General features: G+C 36.0%; 1 protein-coding gene across 13 annotated transcripts in view; it reads right to left on the reverse strand.

Moving 5' to 3' along the window:
* Positions 1–18,779, reverse strand: part of TLK1 (tousled like kinase 1) — a 79,450-nt gene that overhangs the window by 46,002 nt on the left and 14,669 nt on the right. For 10 of the 13 annotated variants that reach the window (XM_052674642.1, XM_052674641.1, XM_052674638.1 and 7 more), the window contains exons 1-4: positions 17,954–18,018; positions 8,732–8,850; positions 5,176–5,247; positions 449–524 (exon numbers count right to left, since the gene is read on the reverse strand). In XM_052674642.1, coding sequence (XP_052530602.1) covers positions 449–524; positions 5,176–5,247; positions 8,732–8,845 — 262 coding nt within the window. In that variant the 5' untranslated portion in view covers positions 8,846–8,850; positions 17,954–18,018. Of the gene's footprint in view, positions 1–448; positions 525–5,175; positions 5,248–8,731; positions 8,851–17,953; positions 18,019–18,779 lie in introns of those variants that run through there. The other 3 variants (XM_052674644.1, XM_052674646.1, XM_052674645.1) reach the window with 1 other exon arrangement.

The following is an 18,779-nucleotide window of genomic DNA, read 5'->3' on the forward strand; positions in this document are numbered from 1 at the left end:
CTCCCACAGCTCTAGAGCACTACACTGTATCCACAGTAAGAAAGTATGAAATTCAATTATTTTTAAATATACATGTAAAAAACAAGCACTCGGATATCATAACCAGTAATCCACTTTTCCCCTTACTTACTGAAAAGAAATACAAAACACAAAAGTACTGCTAGTTTTTAAACAGTACACAGAATGCCAATAACTGCTGCAAGTTATGCGGAGAGCAATGCTCAACTCTTATGGTCAAGTACCAACACAGCCCAGGTTTAATTGCCCATCCCTTTGACTGATGGATAAATTTGAGGTAGGGTGAAAAGATTTATGTTTGTCATCCCAAACCCAAGACCTGTCTTACAAGCAATACTACAGAATTTTTAAGCCTGTCAAACATCAAAAATTTGTGCATTATCATTTAATCAAATGTGTATAATAACCATATAATTCATTTACAGTTTACCTTGGCTGCTTTCACTCTGAGTATCTGCTTTTCTTTTTCTTCCTCTGGAAGGTTCTGACTGTTTCTTCTCTGGAGTCTATGAAGAACAGAAAGAACGTGATCCAGCAACAGCTCTATTTCACTTCTATCACAGCTACAGTACTGTGAAATAAGGTGGAATTTTCATTCATAAACTATGACTTCACAAATCAACAGGAAGGCTGTTATTTCAGATCTTAGTTGAAGCAGATAACGACTCTTGGTCAATCAAACAAATATGAACTAGAATAGATACTGAAGGAAGTAAGAAATAATTCTTAAATATCTGTCCAAAAGGCAATTATGTGTATTAATTGTAAAGCCATTATACCTTTTCATCTGCTTTGGGGTTTATGAACATCCAAATTTATTTGGCCCAGGCTGCATTTCACTCAAGAAATCTTCAGGTTATAGATCTGGTATTTCACAACCTCTTTTATCATTAACGAAATAATCTGACTTTTGATTGAGCTTACTACACACTGCCCCGGAATAAATACAGAATTTTAGTGCTTCAGTATGATGACAATAATGTTCCTAATATCTAAGTATAGAAGTCATCTCTAAGCTAATGTAATTTATAGATTTCTAGATTTAGAAAATTTTTTAAAAGCTCAAAATGTGAACATCTACCCATTCCACCCTCCGTTTCTCCGTATCTCAAATGAAGTAAAATAAAAACATTAATCATAGGTGAAAAAGTATGGACTTAATCAATTTTTTTTCAGGAATATTATAAATCACTGCACTCTCTGATTGTCATTTCTGGGCAACATTGATAACAAGAAAGAGTTTTGATCAGAAGCTCCTTTAAGTTTTATTTGTTCTCCTCTGAACTGAGCATTCAAAACAGATAGTGCCCTTAATGTAAGCTACATTGTACAAGCTACCTTGGTTCAAGGCAAACATACTGCTTCTGTGCACTTAGTCTGCAAGGGACCTCATGCCAGTTACAAGAGAAATCACAGAAGTAATTACATGAACTCTATTTTACAGTCAAAGAATGAGTGGTCCCTAATATCTTGGACTAAATATGACACAGGTAAGAAGATGCTTCATTCTTTTATGATACCAGTGCCTTAATCATTTGACCAAGTTTGTCAGTTTGTCTTCAAAGGATTCTTTTTTTCAATACAGTAAATGTAATGATAATTCAAATTTCAACTGATCATTGAAAGAACTTTAAATACATCTTAGTTCCAAAAACTTCACATGGATACCTTCAAACATAAATTTTTTACAAAAATCTGAGAATATTTATTTTGGCAAAGAGGCTACTTGTGATCTACAGAAAATCAGAAGGGGAAAGCCAGGACAATAAAGCTCAAACTTCCTTAATTTATGCTACTTATTTATATTACAAATATTTATACAACATACTGTTACAACTGTAACTGTTTTACTAACAGGCTACAAATGCAGTTAAATTTACATATATTTACTAAATATTATTTTAAATTAATTCTTCCAACTACAATGCGTATGCTTTACAATCCTACTGTACACTAACTGACTGTACAGCATAGACTCCTGAAAACAAGGTTAGCTAAAAACTACATAATTCTCAGGGCAGAACATGTGGCTTAGATACACTATTTTTATCATTTGCAATATAAATTGCAATTGTATAAATTATGTAAATATAAATCACATAAATTGTTAACATTAAGCTATCTCTCCACATAACTGAACTGAATCTATTTAGCCAATCACTTTCATCCTATTCCTTACTTACCTACTTTTAATTTTGCAAATATCCTTCTAATGTAGTTTTACCTACCTTATCAAGCCAAAAACTCCCCAAACCTTGTCTGCAAGCTAATTCATGCTTAACCGTTTAAAATTCTCACCCAAGAAACTTAGTTTCCAACTGCAGTGACTCATGCATTCCACTCGAAGACATTTAAAGAGGTTTATAGTTTTAAAACTAAAACTAAAATAATCCAAAAGTAAACACCTATTTCATCAAGCTTTTCTGATTTCTTCTACTATCTGATTTAACTTTCTGAGCCGAAAACACTAATGATGTTACCCAGCAAGGTCACACTCACCTTTTCTAAGAACAATATTCACATGGCAGTGTACAATATTCAGACACTAGCAAATGTTCTCCAAAATCCTTTCTAATGAATGAAACCACAGGAATTAAAAGAAGCTGAAGACTAATGGGGTTGAGGAGTAGCCTCCTAGTAAAGACTGAAGCTGCTCTGAGACACTTCAGAAGGATGTACCTACAGCCAAGATTTAGATTAAAATCCCGTTATTTCATAAGCAACATGAAACAGTTCTGAAGTTATCCAAAGTTAACTTTTAAAACTATGTTAAAGTCACCTAGAGCTTGGCATATCAGCAGAACTCTGCACATCACAACCTTGATCCCAGTTTACTTTTTAATTTTAATGAGGTTCCTCTGAGCCTTCTCCTCATACTCATAGTTTTAATTCCTGGATTTTAACATACTCTTTAATGAAATAAACATTTGTAAGTACCAACTCTCAACTAATTAATCTCCTTTTAAAGATGCTCAGATAAATATTTCTATATACTTTATGTGCAGCTAAACATTTTCTACCATTATTGCAGAACTGTTAACAATAGAACTCAGGAAGTAATTTTTGTAGGGAAAAAAAAAAAGTAATAAAATGAATTTTGTTTTGTCTCAACACTTAAACCTCCAGTATGCTTTCTTGGCTGTTAATGTTTTTCATTTGCACAATGAATGAGTTGATAGTTTTGCATAAGTGCTTTTCTCTAAATCCTATCCCTTCCAAAGCTTTACAGCTACAGCAAACAAATACAGCGACGCTGTTTTCATCAGCAGCGCATTATAAATTCCAATTAGATCAAACCTTCAGTTACTTCTGAAATTACATTTATAATGAGGGTTCTGTATTAATGGGAACTGAAGCAACTCAACAGCTACAAGCAAGCAGAGCAAAACATTTAAGTAGCTAATCAAACTGGACAAATCAAGCACAGACAAAGCTTTTCTCCTTTAAATAATTCATTATCCTCAGAGAATAGAAAATACTAGTTGTAATTAAAAGAATATATTTGTAACCAAAACAAGGAGGAGTAATCCACTTGAACAAGGGATGGTGGAAGAAGGCCAAAATACTGAAAACCTATCAGAAGCACCTATTCACAGACTGAGGTAGCCAATTTAGCTTAACTACAAGTAGCTAATATGTACTCAAATTATGCTCCACAGCAATAAAACATTTCATAAAATAGTAACAACATATAAGCTTAAAAAGAAGCTGAAACACAGGTCTAGATATTAAGTTCAAATTGCCAGTTAACATTTATTGCTTGCAATGCTTGTTTCAAGTTATTCTGCAGATCCAAGTTTAATTTGTAAAGTATCTCTTCAAACTATTATTCAATTATGCTGCCCTTTTCTTGGTGCATCTGGCAGAGAAAAAAAAAGACCACAATTCTTATAGTTGTATTTGCTGAGATGCACTGTGAAAGCAAAAATGAAATATAAAATAAAAAACAAAAATGGTTTTGGGGGAAGCTTGCCCTGTTTTGAAAACTAAGTGAGAATGACATTTTTTTCTTCCTAATTTAGCAATGAAAAACCCAGTATGATTAATGCACCACTACAATGTGCTAAGAAACTGAGATTGTTGCTACAAATCCATTTCAGTGATTTTGAGAACTGCATTCCTACTCTTTTTTTCTTTTGATACCTGCTTACCAAACAGCAGCTTTTTCTCACAACATCAAAATATGCTGCTGCTTTCCTTATAAATAAGTCTTTGCACTTCTATTCTACATTTTACTACAGAATTTCTCTATTATGAAAATTTAAATGTCAAACTATTAAAAAAAAAAAAAGAGAGAGAAAGAGAGAAAGATCTTGTTTCTAGTACTATGATTTAAAGTGTTCTTCCTGTAAGATTACAGCATATAAGAAACCAGATAATATTTTAAGAACTAAACTCTAAAAACTTATTAACATACTTGGCATTACAATTATAATTTAATTTCAGGCGAATACAACTGCCAACTTCTGAAAATGGGTCAAGCAACCATATTTCATTATTCAGTGTCATTAAGATTGAACTTTCAGAAAACAGAAGAAACCTGGAACACTGAATTGCTCTGTGTAGGGACAATTTAAAAAATGGAAGCATTTCTATTTTAGAATCCAAGTAGTAGAATATATATATATTATTCCCATCCAGAAACATGGCTTGAGGTTAAAACATGTGCAGAGACTGAAGAAGTGAAGCGAACTATCAGATTTACATGCCTTAGAAAAACCATCCTGCTTCTGCATCTCATGTGTCCAAGTGTAACACGACATTTGGTGTAGACAATATCTACACCAAATATTGCAGGCATATTTTCAAAGACACAGTTAAACATTAATCAACATTTGTGTTGATGAAAGCCTTACTGTTTATCAGAAAAAAGTTAGGAAATTATTTAAACATTTTCAACTGTTTTTCCTCATGGCATGACTACATAGGTAATATCTATAGTCCGGAAGAATATGAAGAAAGACAGTAAATAAAAGCTAGTCTCATGACCAGAAAAACCCCAAAGAATGGGACATAGTAATGTATGCTTTCTGTTATTTAGCTTTTCTGTATTTTGCTTTAAAAGCTCCTACATAAAGCAAAGCAGAGTAGAAAATAAATTATGACATGCTAGCATTAAAGCTTTGAGGTATTACTGAATCTGCCTAGCATACTTACCTCTGATTCTTTATCACTTAAAGATCCCAAGCTTCCAAAACTGTGGTTCGAACTTTCATTATTTGTTGAGGCCTAGCAAGACAAATACAATAGTTATGTATTACAAACAGATTTGTTAAGAACCTCACTGTTGTTAAGTATTACATATAAATAGCAGGGCATTACTATCACAGTTGTAACTATTAACAGGGATCAAATTTTATGCCGATGAACTATGGAGTCCCTTACTACTATAAAACGATGAACTATGCAATGGGGATAAGAAATTTGACAGTTATGTGTTTTGATGTAGTGCAATCAATTCTGTATTTTAATTTCTTCTGAGACAAGTAAAGCCTTGGAACATTCAAAATCTTATTTGCGAATAGCAAAAGATCCAAGGAAGAGCCTTGTAAGGTGATTCTACAGAATGGACTTATACATTCTATATTGCTCAAAGTGTTAGAGACTTAACAATTTTCAAAAGAGGCTCTAATTTTCTCTTAAGTCAGACACTGGGCTATTGCAATTGCTTTTAAAATTCATTCAACAAAAGAAAAGAATGACTTATTGACAATATTACTGTATATTCTTACAACAAATCACATCTCCCAGAACAACAAATTCAGACTACTGGAGAGGAAAAAAAAAAAAAAGAAGAAAAAAAAGGAAACTCTAATAGTTTCAAATTATAGTATTTCTATAGAAATGTTCCACAGCTGATTTTTTCAGAGATCTTTTGAACAGAGTGGCAACAAGGACATTTTATTGAAAGAGTCTGCTCCATTCACACAAGAAGTGCTAACATGAGGTTTGTTTTTTGTTTTTTTGTTTTAAAAGAAAAATGTTGTACTGCTGAATTATTCTCTTCTCCAATAGAAAGGCAGAACAAACACTCTGAAGTAAAGCAACAACTTAAGGCAAATACTTGCTTCAAAGCATTCAATTCCAGCATTGCATCAGCTTACAATATAGATCTGTGACATCTCCTGGAATAACTAGATAACGTCTGAATTAAGATTTCTAGAGAAATGCAATTAAACCCACAAAATTTCAACGTGTGTTTTCCCCCAAAATAGTTTCTGGTTTAAAAATGCCTTGTGCCTTGTGATTCTTCAGTAGGTCGTCACTGGGGTCAGAACAATAATCTCAGTAATCTACACTCATGTATTCACTACTGCTTACTGAAAAAGCTTGAAGATGCTGGACTTTACCTCCTCCACAGCTGAAGAACAATTCAGCATATAGGCCTTCCAAATAATAATCTCAATAAAGAAGACTCCATCTCAATTTAATTACTAGAAGAATAAAGTCCTAGCATGTTTTCGAAAAATAATCTGCATGCATCTGTGTGCCTCTGCACTGTCTTGCTAGATTATGAAAATGAGAATTCAGTGAGTTTAATCAGGTATGTATGTGAAGAGGAGGTGTTCTCATTTTTGCCTTCCAAGCACATCTCCTTCTTCCAGTTACCTCTGGGCATCAGATCAAAAAGATTGTGTTATTTTTTAAATAAAAATCAGATAAGCTTCTCATAATGTCCACCAACAAGACTACAGACTATTTAAAAAAATAAATTAAAAAAAAAATTAAAATTCCAAGCAGCCCAGATACACTGAGTGGTAAGAAATGAGTTCAAGATATAAAAGAAAAACCAACAAAACTGACAGAATTGCCACTTCACTAATGGTGGGATAAACTGCAGTTGATATTGGTATTCCCCTCCATATTCCCATAAGCAGGGAAAGAAACATATATTGCAAGGTGCATTGCAGATCATTTGTAGAGTATATCTGGTCAAAGTTAAGAACAAAATCTGCTAGGTGAAGATTTGTATCCATCTAAAAACTACAGTGATAGTGGTATCTTTTACAAGCAACTATCAAAGCATTTAGTACTATTAAGAAACTTTATCTAGCTATCCATTTGCAAAACAATTGGATGAGATTCATCTATCTTTTCAGACAGTTCTAGGACTGTGCCAAGGACTAGAAATTTGTGTTTCATGTAGTAGAGAGAAAAAGACAATTAGCTGGCTTTTTTTTGTTCTTGTTGGTTTTGGCTTTTTTTTGCTGTTGTTGCTTTTCCCTAGCTGACGACCTCAGAAAGTGGAACGTAATTTAGGTAAAAATGAAATCAGTTGAACAACAAGCAACTAAAAAAAGTCTTGGAAAGATTTATTGGATTGATGAGAAGCAACTCACAGGGAGTTAAGTTTAAAGAAAGAGAACCCCAAGAAACTTGATAACTGATTTCAAATAAAACGCATTAAACACAGTAGTAGACAGATTCTGAGGAAGAAAGACTGACAATACTACAACGAACCAAAAAAGCTGTATAAAAAATAATAGAAGAAAAATTACATGAACTCAGAAGAAGGGAGAGCTAGTCATTAAAAAGGACAAAAAGTCATCTGAATTTTAAGTAATTACTTGAGCAATTATAATGAGTTAATAAATTAGGAAGTAAGTTGTTACAGGAAAGTAACAAAAATGAACCAGAATTACTGACTTTTCCCTCAATCTTCTTCTAATTACAAGAGTAAAGCATACATCTTTTGTAGGCACACTTCAAAGACAATTAAATAAGAGAAGACAGCAGTGCATCAGTTACATTGTACCAATTCAATCTGATTTCTTTCATCAACCTCTGCTATCAGGTAGTATTCTGCTGTGTAATACAGACTGGTAATAAAAACATCAAACATTAAAGGGAAAGTGCTAATAAAGCTTGCACAGAAATTTTAAAATAAAAGAGCATTACATAGAGCTTGGAAACAGAATTCCCAAAGATTTTAGCAATGAGTGAAATTAGATTAAGAATTAGTAAAGATGTTAAAAAATAACTAAATTTATTTGGTGAAGTACTTCCAAATACTCAAAACCAAAATGCAGTATCATCTAGGCAGTAGTACTGCAGAAATTAGTCTTGGAAACTGAAATAAACTTGAATGGGATTTGTAATAAAAGCAAACTTATTTGGTAAATATATTAACTAAAGGTTAATATACAATATATATAAGGTAATTAAGCCATAGTAGTTGATGTTCATAAGGTCTTCCCTGAACTGCTGCATCTTGGTTTTGATACTAGAGGACAGATTGCACAAATTCTACAATCAAAATACATAGAATTGATGTAGGTGTCTTGAAAAGTTGAAATAATTGGGTTTTGCTAATACAGATAAAAAATCTTCAAACAAGAAAACAATTAATTTTGAAAACAGAGGTCCGTGTGTCTATCTCAAGCATTAGTTAAGTAGTTGGCTATCTACAGAAGGAATAGCTCCTTTTAAATACTGGGAATAACTTTCAGTGCTGATCACATGAACACGAGAACAAAACCACAAAAGAGCCTGTATAATACTATACTTCAGGGTTTTTAAGAACAATTAAACATGTGAATGGTTCAGGATAAAGAAGTCTATCTCAAATCAAAATAAGTGACTAACAATAATTTTCTTGAGACTCTCTCCCATTCCAATCCTTTACCAGTAAATAGCACAGGCAATGTAAAAGAGACAATACAAAATACTGTTTCAAAAATGGAAGATCTGGATAACTGTTCTTAGCACTTACTTTAGCTCCAACACTGCAACTTCCAGTACTCCCAGTGCTGCCACTTACTACTCCTGTAAATCTTGCCTCTAACAATTCTTGTCTTCTTGGGTCCAGGCTATGAAGCTCATCCATTGCTCCTAAACAAACAAATAAATAAATTCATTATATTCTCTAAATTACAGTAGAATATTTTATAAGTAAACCAAATATGCCACTGATCTACACACACACACAAAAAAGAAAAATCTGTACTCTCAAACTGTCAATATTTCACCATCTGTTATTTAATAACAAATTAACACTAATTCTAGAAATTTTGAGGAAACTTCCCTGTATCAGAATACCCCTGTCAGTTCTAGAGAAAACTAAAATCTATTAGAGGTACGTAAGAGTCATGGAGCCTACACGAACCAGTTGATTATTAATAGATGAAAAAACAAGTAATGGGAGCAAAACACTCTTCAGCATAAAACCTTCAATTCAGCAAGGCTCTTGTTCTCAGTATTATTTCAATTATTTAGGATATCAACATATTGATATGCTAGACTAGTAAAAATCATAGGAAAAATGAAAATGAGGTCATGGGCTATAGTAACCATCATGTAAAAGGGAATACAGTGTTACTGGAAGGGCAAGGAATCAAGAAACAGGATCAGCTATATGAAAGGAGCCAGGAGTAGCAGAGTCCTTCCCACAGGTGGTGCCTCCTACAGACAGGGGGTAAAGCAACCCCCCTGGCATCAGCAGAAGAGAGAAGGTGGAGGGGAATGGATGAACAAAAGGAGTTTCTGATGCACCCAGATGAACTCAGCAGTTCAGCTACAATAGCAGACTGCAGTCTGATGTGTAGCCTTCTTATTTGTATTTAAATCACTTACGACTCTTTAATCAGTCTCAAAGATCATCTAGACAAACACCCTTCTGTATTTAAACAAACTGTGTTCTTTGTTTTTATCTCTTCAACTACTCGAACATTCAATTTATCTCCAAATTGGAAACAGTTCAGTTGCTTTATCTTAAATAAGTTATTTAATACCAAAGTCCTTATGCACTATTTAAAAGACATATCCCTCAAGCACCATGCAAAATGATACAGCCTCATTTTTTCAACTAAGATACAGCTTATCAAGCTTGTACTTTTCAGTCACACAGGACAACATACATTGTCAGAAAAGTAGTTCTGTAAGGACAGGAAGTAATATTGATGTATATTCCAGTGATACTATTAAAATAAACAGGTTCGAATTTTCTTTTCATGAAAACTAGTTTGCAACATTTGAGTGTCCGTATGGACTTTCACCAAGTCTCTTTCGCCAAGTATCCTGACAAGCAAGGCATCAGCAGAGCTCTACTCACTGTTAGCAGAACACAAGAGGCAGATTATTACGACTCCTGGCTATCTCAGCAACCTTTGGCATTCAAAAACCAGATAGACCTACCACCCTCTACACACTGGCTACCGCAAGCCATGCAGCTCAGCCTCCTGGCATGGAAAGTTCTGCCTCAGTCACTCTGTTAATTCAAGCTGCTTGAGTCTTAGCAGCAGTGTATGCCTTGCTCCAGTGGGAAGGCCAGTGGCAGGAATGAGAGTACCAGGCAGTACCTTCACACCAGGCAAAGAACAGTCAGAAAGGAGACGTGGAAAACATGCTGGTAGAATCTTCCTTTGACAACCAAGGCACAAGTGGCTGGCACAGCACGCCAGGTTCTGGTTTGTGAAGTGGGGAGCCCCATAGGGAGCTGGAGGCCTTTTCCAACACTGCAAGAATGCAGGACTGGTTTCAAATTGCAGTTGGCTTATCATCTACAGTCATAACACTGCTCCTGAAATGGGCCAGCAGAAGTTCCTCTAATTTCCATGTGTTTTAGACTAAACTCTCAGGGGAAACGATTGCCTTACTATGTGCACACACGGTGCCAAACATTCAGGAATACTCTTTAAAATTCTTGCTTTCCATAATCTTCTTGTGCATTGCTTCCAATGTTTTCAGAAACAAAGTGCACAGTTCCTCGTTTACACAAAAATACTCCTCAAATTTACACACTGGGCAATTAGGCCTTTCTTAAAGCAGATCTATACAACATATCCTTGCTACCACGTACATAATATATACCTCAATGGGGAAGTACTCTTTAGTAAGAGCGTAAGAAACTGAACAAGTTCAAGCGGCCATTGTCTCACTTCATAACAGTAGAAGTGTTCAAGTGTTGGCCATTCTGAAACAATCAATTTTAGCATGAAGCAACCCACTTACTGAAGTAGGACTAGCGATACTCAATATTCCTACTTGCTAATCACTGCCCATAACAGTTCAGAGCTTACCTAAATTTACCAATGTAAGTCGAGCATACCACATGCATACTGCAGAAAAAGATACTACAATACCCAATATTGCTTATTTTAGGAAACATGGGGAAGCAAGAATCCCTATGGATAGTTAAGACTCACTGGAAATGGTACAGGGTACAACTGGTACACAGGTTTTGGTATCGGTTTATTTATTATGTGCCTAAATACTACTGCACTGAAGAGATCAACACTCCTGGGCCACTCTACCCATTAGGAGAGTAATTGAGCGGGCAGGTGGGTATTTCACCACACAGATGAAGTACGACTTTTCATTTTTTTCTGTTCCATTTTTGAAGTCCACACATGCTAATGAATGCACTGTATTCTCTTCATTATCACTGCTGCAGTTTCGCTTTTCTTTTCGATTTTAATGTCCAGAACCACAGAGCACCACACAATGAACACGTACACTCCATCATCCATGTGATAAGAAGGACAAGTCAGGAAAGCTGAAGTCAAGCTTTCTCTCAACACAAAGCAAATCCTAGATGTCTACCAAACTTCCTCCCTCAGTTAAGACAGACTTCCACATGCAGCTGTTTTTTCAAGAAAATAATGTTCTCTGTATTTCTTCAGCTCACAGCCCCAGTGTATGGGAACCATTGAGTCACCGCCTGAAGCACTGATTGAGCACCTGGGGAAAGGACCTGGTCAGGCCAGGGAGCACAAGTGAAGGCAATTCAGCTGTGTGACCAGAAGGGGTGGAGCCTGGCTGCACTTCTCTTAGACCTCATTTAAGGGCTGACTGCCACTAGGAAAGGATTTCTTTCTGGAGGTCCCTCTGTGTTAGAGCTTTCCCCTACAAATCTAGAATCTTCTGATACAGGTAAGCAATCTTTTCCCCTTCCCTTATAGCACCTTGCTATCATGCTGCTCCTTCTGTCATTACACCTCTGGTGAAACACCTTTTTCCATCATATTGATCTGTCCAATTGCTACACCAAGGCTCCTGCTTTTAAAGGCAACTTCAGAGTGCTAATGGTGCAGACTACTTTTTTTTTTTTTTTTTTTTAAATAAACATCAGATTTTATAAATTCAACTGCTGTTCACAAGATAAACTAAATTTACAGTTTTAAAAATACACTCCGACTAGCTGAGCTAGTTTCATTCCTATTACAGAAATTCAATTCACCAATTCAAAGGACATGCAATCACATCATAGAAGTGCTTCACTGAGGCACATTTATGATGCTAAATGAAGAAATGGCACTGCTACAAACATTGCCATTTAGGCATCCACTACCTTTCACAGAAAATGTCTCTGAGATTACCGGATCCTCACTATGAGCTCTAAAAACTTATTTTTCTTGTAACCACTCTACAAAGCCTCTTTTTTTCATTTTGAAAAATTAAAATAACCAACACTACGTAGCTGCTGTATTTTCTTTTATTTTGGGGGGGGGGGGGGGGGTGGCAGAACCTTCTGAGTTTATCTTTCAGAACTGCACACAGTCTCTAACACAGAAGTCCCAGCACGTTATCCTGCAAAGGATGCAGGAGTGAAACTTCTGAGAATTTGTTTTACAAGGGGTTATACAAAAAGTTCTAAATTCAGAGAAATAACTTACAAGGTTTTTCTCAGGGCATTCAGTATCCTCAGTCATACTGTATTTCTACCTTATCAAAACAGGTGTGTAAGGACCTGTGGAGAGAATTCTCCACAGTCATTTGAATTGTTTGGTGAGCAGAAAACAATGAAGTGCAACAACACTTGTAAGCCAGCCCTCGTGTAGCAGAGCGCTGGCTGCTGTCTTAGCCTCCTGTAAACAGAACCTTTTGGGACACATGCATGCTGTGATCTCCACCTTGAACAGTGCTAGATTACAGAGCTGCACACTCAAAGGTCTTGACAGATCAGACATGTTTTTTACTAAGTATGGAATCAAGCCCCAAGCTTCAATCTTTATTTTCAACTCTCTTGTTACCCTGAGTGGAGTTTTGTTAGCTGGCAGTCAATTACAGTTTCCAGATGAAGAAAGATCAACAGCTTCACACATTGTCAGTTCTCAATGATGAAGATAAAGTTCACTATGCAGAAGCCAGATTCTTCTGAGAGCAACCCTCATGATCAGGCTGAGGTCTGCTCCCCCGAATTCAGAGACATCACTGACCGCCTTTCACTTAGGTGAAAGGTACAGTGGTTTGGTTGGGTTCCTTCAGCAGACCTCTACACATATAGCTTTATAGTTTAACTGCACAACAAAATGCTTCAACACAAAGCCTTATCTACTTAATGCTAGTGGTGGCAATGATGATGAGGAGACGGTTGGACTAGATGATCTTGTAGGTCGTTTCCAACCTTGTGATTCTATGATTCTATTGAAGACCAGAGCTCAACAATTAACCGAAATGTAAACAGAATATCCTAATGTGCTCCAAGTAGACACTGAAGTGTTATGGGAATACATGTGGTGTGAGAACTACGCTTTTTTTTTTAAACACGTCACATTAATATTGATTATATTACCAGCACATATTCTCTTCACTGACAGAAGCATGCTTTTGATCAGTAAATCTATATAATATCAATGTAAAAGGGAGTAGAAAACAAGAAAGGTTCAATTTCAAATGGTGAGAATAATAGTCTGGGAAGCAGACTTTTGATTTAGAAAAAAAAATTCCTATAGATGTATCAAACAATCTCTTAAAGCTATGAACAGCAAGCTTCCATACATTCTTCCTGTACAGAAGGCATCAGTTAACAGAACTGCCTTGCAATTCTGAAAGGCTTTAAGTTAACTATTTTAGTTTGGAATATCCCAAAAATGTATTTAACCTACTGTGATGATGCTATGATAGTTCAACTTCTTAACAATCAAGTGTGAGAGCTCACTGAACATGTGTACTGGCAGACAATTAAAACTTCAATGTATCAGATGCAAAACATACTACAGATTTTAAAATCCTTAAGCAGTCCTGTAAAAATTGTCATATGCCTAATTCTCTTGCAAATCCACCAACAAGAAGATACATCCTCTTTCTGTGTGCATCTGCATGTATTTCCCTTGCATATCATTTGGGAAATAAAAAACATAAAATTATGAACTCAGCTTTTCTTCTCTCTCCTGAAAGCCTTCCTTACTTCATGACCATCCAGGAAGACTTTTTCATTCTGCAGGTAAATAAGGTAAGCAAGCTACTGCTCCTGTCTCCAACATAACAAAGTATGTGGTACAGAGGCAAGCTAATAATCACATCGATCAAATTCTCTTCTTCTTAATAATAAAACTTCCTATTTATTACAGCTTATGCTTTACGTCTCAGTACCTTATTAAACCAATGGGGAACAAAGCTACTCGCAACAGTCAGTGAAGGAACATGGCTTTAAAATACAAGTCTAAGCATGTGAAAAAGGCAAATCAGAATACAGTAAAAGCATTAAATTGTACGGAATTAATGCAAATTTCTTCATTTTAATATTAGAAAAATACCTGTACTGGTTAAAAGATAACATTTGGGTTGTGTAATTGAGAAACAAATCCAAAAAACCACAAAGCTGACCTGTATTGCTAAACCTTTCTTTGGCAGCATTTTTTGAGGGAATCACAGAAAACAGTACCAGAAACAGCCTTGAAAGCTTCTAACATGCTTGGAAAACAAGTTGCAGTGCTAGCATGATGGCATTAAGCCAACCAGCAGTAATCTGGGAAGGAAGAATTCAATTCCAAGATACCAGCAAAAGCACAGCCCACCCCTTTGATGAGCTTTGAAGTGCATCACCACCAAGGACGCAGTACTGGGGCTGCAGGAGTCGAAGTGCTCCCTTCCAAGCTAAACCAGTAGTTAACAGGACAAACAGCAAAAAATAAGCTGAAATTTAAAACAAAACAATCCCAAACTATATATACCAAACTACATATACCCAAACAATATGCGTATGTATTACATATATATAGCTATATATCCAAAAATCTACAGCCACAGTTACCAAGACTCCAAGGTTGCAGCTCTTCCAAAACACTTAAGAACAGCTACAGATTACTCATGACCACATATACAACCTGGAAATTCCAATAAAGAGGACTAGCTTCTTTTATGGTAGCTACTACTACAACCTCCACACAAGTGACATGAAAAACTGGAGTACTACATTTGACTTTAAAACCTTTATCGCAGGTGAAGTCAAATGGTAGTAGTACATGAAGTAGGAAAGGGAAAAAATACTAGAAAATCCTAATGCTCAAGTGAAACTAGCTGTTTGAAAAGACTGCAAGTGATAGGAAATTCCTAATGAGAGACATATCTTAAGCCCAAGGTCAGGAAAAAAAACAGATTCCATTTCATTAATCAAGAGTGATGTTAAATGAATAGTGAAAACACAGCATTTCTCAGTCCCCGAGCTGGTAACATCAAAGGACACAACAGGGAATGCAGGGAAAACAGTATTTTTTTTACTTAAGTTAGCTCCTAAATTTAGGCAGTTCTGTTTCCCACAAACACACCTAACCACAAAGAATAACAACTGGAAGATATTGCTGAATTCTGTGTTTTGATCCAAAAAGATAAGGCCACAACGTTGCTTATGAATTATTTTTGTATTTTTTAATAGTATTCTTAGAGGCATTGCTTGGAAATGCGACTAGAATTCAAATTGACGCATTTGTTGTTATTTCTTCCCCCCTCTTATTCCTTTATGTATTTACAGTAAACTCAAAACGAATTTCAGAACTCTATTTACAGCCTAGCCCTTCACCTAGCCATAAGGTTTTTGAACTACCCAGGTATTTTACAACTTAGATAATGTCCAAAAGAATGGACATCAGAATGCAATGTAAGTGAAAGACAACTACTGCTGCTACTGGAGAGGGGGTGCTAAAGAGAGGGAGAACATTTTGCTTTGGTAAATGCTGCAGAATTAGAAGGCAGACAGATCAGACCTCTGTCTATGTAAAACATGTAGGTAGGAAAAAAAATACAATGGGCAAATTTTGGCTTAAAAGAACATACAAAATGTGATTTGTAAAATTCATTTCCAGAGAACTTTCACAAAAGATTACAGCTGTGTGATTGCTGATGCATCCTTATTAAAATACAATGTGAAGAAAACAATGCTTTTCTGATGGGGAGAAAAAAAAATGTGCCAAAACTTCTGACTGATTTCCCACGAAATAAGGACCTGAAGAGGAAGAGCTGGTAAGGCTGTTGGGTTACCTGCATTCTAAAATTCAATGCTAATTCTCCTCATGCTGAAACAATGGGAAAATCTTCTGTGTCTTTCTCCCTCTCCCCATAAGATGCAGTCCATTTATTTTCGGGAGTCCCTCGCAGTCTTTTTTTCAAATGCCTGTAGATCATTTTTTTTTTTTTTAATGCTGTCTAAAGATTATTCATTTCACTTTTTTCAACAGCTCAACAGTCCAGAAATATGATCCAAAACAGAGAAGAGCCGCCTGGTGGATTGATAAGTTATTTTCTGCAAATTATTCTACAGAAAAATAACAGAAGTCAATTTTTTAATGCTAGAAAAGAAATCTAATGATCTTCAGGCTCCATCTATAGACTGTCAGTTTTTAGATTTCAATTACCTGGCCAACAACTTGGAAAGGAAAAGTGAATTGTGGAGAAACATGCTCCTGAGTGAACCTCCACTAATGTCTTAAAGAAGGAATTTGAACAAGCCACCTGATCCCACTCCAACTCAGCGAGGAAGCATATGCAGGTAACAATCTAAGATTCTGTCATTCTTCCCACCTCTCATATAGGTAATCTATCCTAGAGATCTCTTGGCTATTATGTGCCTCATCAGATGGCTGTAGGCAGCTGAAGCAGAGATGGATTTATAAGTTGCCTACCAAAGCTTTCATTTTGGACATAAACCAATAAGACATGCTCATGTGCGTGGGTATGTGCCACAGGGACGGAAACTTAGCATGGCTCATGCAAATCTCAGGGAATGATTCATACACTTGAGAGGACAATAGCTCCCCTAGGATCTATTCTACTGTCAGTGGGGGCTGAACTGGGCATGCAACCATGTCCAAGGCATGTCAGTGATTCCTCATTTCTGACAAGTCCCTCTGGTCCTACTGAATTGACCTCATGAGCAACACACTGGCCTCCTGAAGCAACCAAGAGTTCTTATTTCTAAGTGACAACATCTTCCCTACGTACTGTATAGAATAACTGTGCTTCTCTTTAGCGACACAGGCAAGAATCTACTGCACTTTCGTAATCATAATCTACTCAAGGTACAGCACAGTAGCAACAGAAGATAAGGACAAATGCAGCCAAGAGAAATACTTGAAAAACGAAAAACAACTCATGGAGCATCTTCAAAAATCACATTCCAGACCTGAGATGAAACATGGAGCACATCTATGACATCTTTCAAGACTGGAGTCTGCCTAATGATTGATGGTGCTGATGGGTTTGAAAGCTACCAGATCTTTTTGTAATATTCACTGAAACAATCACATGCCATGTCTCATTCCAGTCCTGTTCATTATTCGAAGATAAGATTCAACATTTAATTTGGCATGAGTCCTTACAACAAGTAAGTTTTTAGCCACACTTTTTCTTTCTAATTTTTCTTACAGGAATTCTTAACGGAATAGGTTTTTCCCATTTCACCTCTGAAATTACTGTCATTTACATTCACAGTGTTTCTCCCCATCTTAACGACAGCAATTGTCAAGTATAAAATAATTAGTAAAGATAAGATACAGCATCAACATTGAATACTGTACCTACCTACCTGTTTACCAAGCATCTAACAAAATTCCACAAGCACCACATACAGGAAGCATGAGCATAGCAAGTAGCACTATGAGCAACAACCACTACAAGGTCCTCAGTCCTCTGAATAATGTTTAGCTCAATGAACAAAGGGAGGAAAAAAAGACCACTGAAAAACTATACAGTATATTACAAGAATCTTGAAATCCTTTACCTTGGAATGGGCACCCCGCAACAGCAATAACGAGGCTACATTTTGAAAATTGGTACCACTGTATCTTCTTTCCTTCACGCTCCTTAACTAGAGAAAAACCGAGTTCAACAGATCAGGTCAAGGGTATAGCAACAGAAATACCTGCCGTGCCCAAACTGCAGAACAGTTCACTTGGACAAAGAATCCCCCACATCCAAGATCCCTCCCCATGCCCAGTAAACTCAAAAACAACACTGAGCTAGGGAAGAGCTGAGCGTACTTCCCATGCTGAAATCTAGAACTGCAGGGTCTTTTCCCACCAAGGTTCTCTTCTATCAATCAAAACAGCCACAACAGAACATACTCCGCAGGAGAAGTATTAACAGTGAATAATAACCCTTCTGACCATATCCTACTTACAAAAACTTAACTCTGAACTCACAAAATTAAGAGCTTAAATAATAAAGCATTTGCTAAAAACAGATTTCCTGAGTTGTGGACTACAAAGCTGTATGCAGAAAGAGTTTGACAAAGAACTCTGTACATTTGCAAACTAGACTGGTGATATTCTGAGCACATTCTTCAAAGGAAATGATATTCATTCCTTTGAAACCTGTTAATTATTTGATTATGAGTAATAAATTTTGCCACGTTTTTTAAATCTAGATTACTCATCTGCAATTGTTCTTTGGATTATTCTCAATTACCAAAAGTGATCAAAGAGTAGGTTTTGATTTGGCAGAAAGATTTCCATGGCTTTCTAACACCATCAATTTACAGCATTTAATGATGAACTGGCAGAGCCTGTGTGTATCAATGAAACAAGTAGGTTTGTTAACACTCTTCC

This window comes from Tympanuchus pallidicinctus, unplaced genomic scaffold (genome assembly GCF_026119805.1).
Source record: "Tympanuchus pallidicinctus isolate F22 unplaced genomic scaffold, pur_lepc_1.0 scaffold15, whole genome shotgun sequence".
Taxonomy (NCBI): domain Eukaryota; kingdom Metazoa; phylum Chordata; class Aves; order Galliformes; family Phasianidae; genus Tympanuchus; species Tympanuchus pallidicinctus.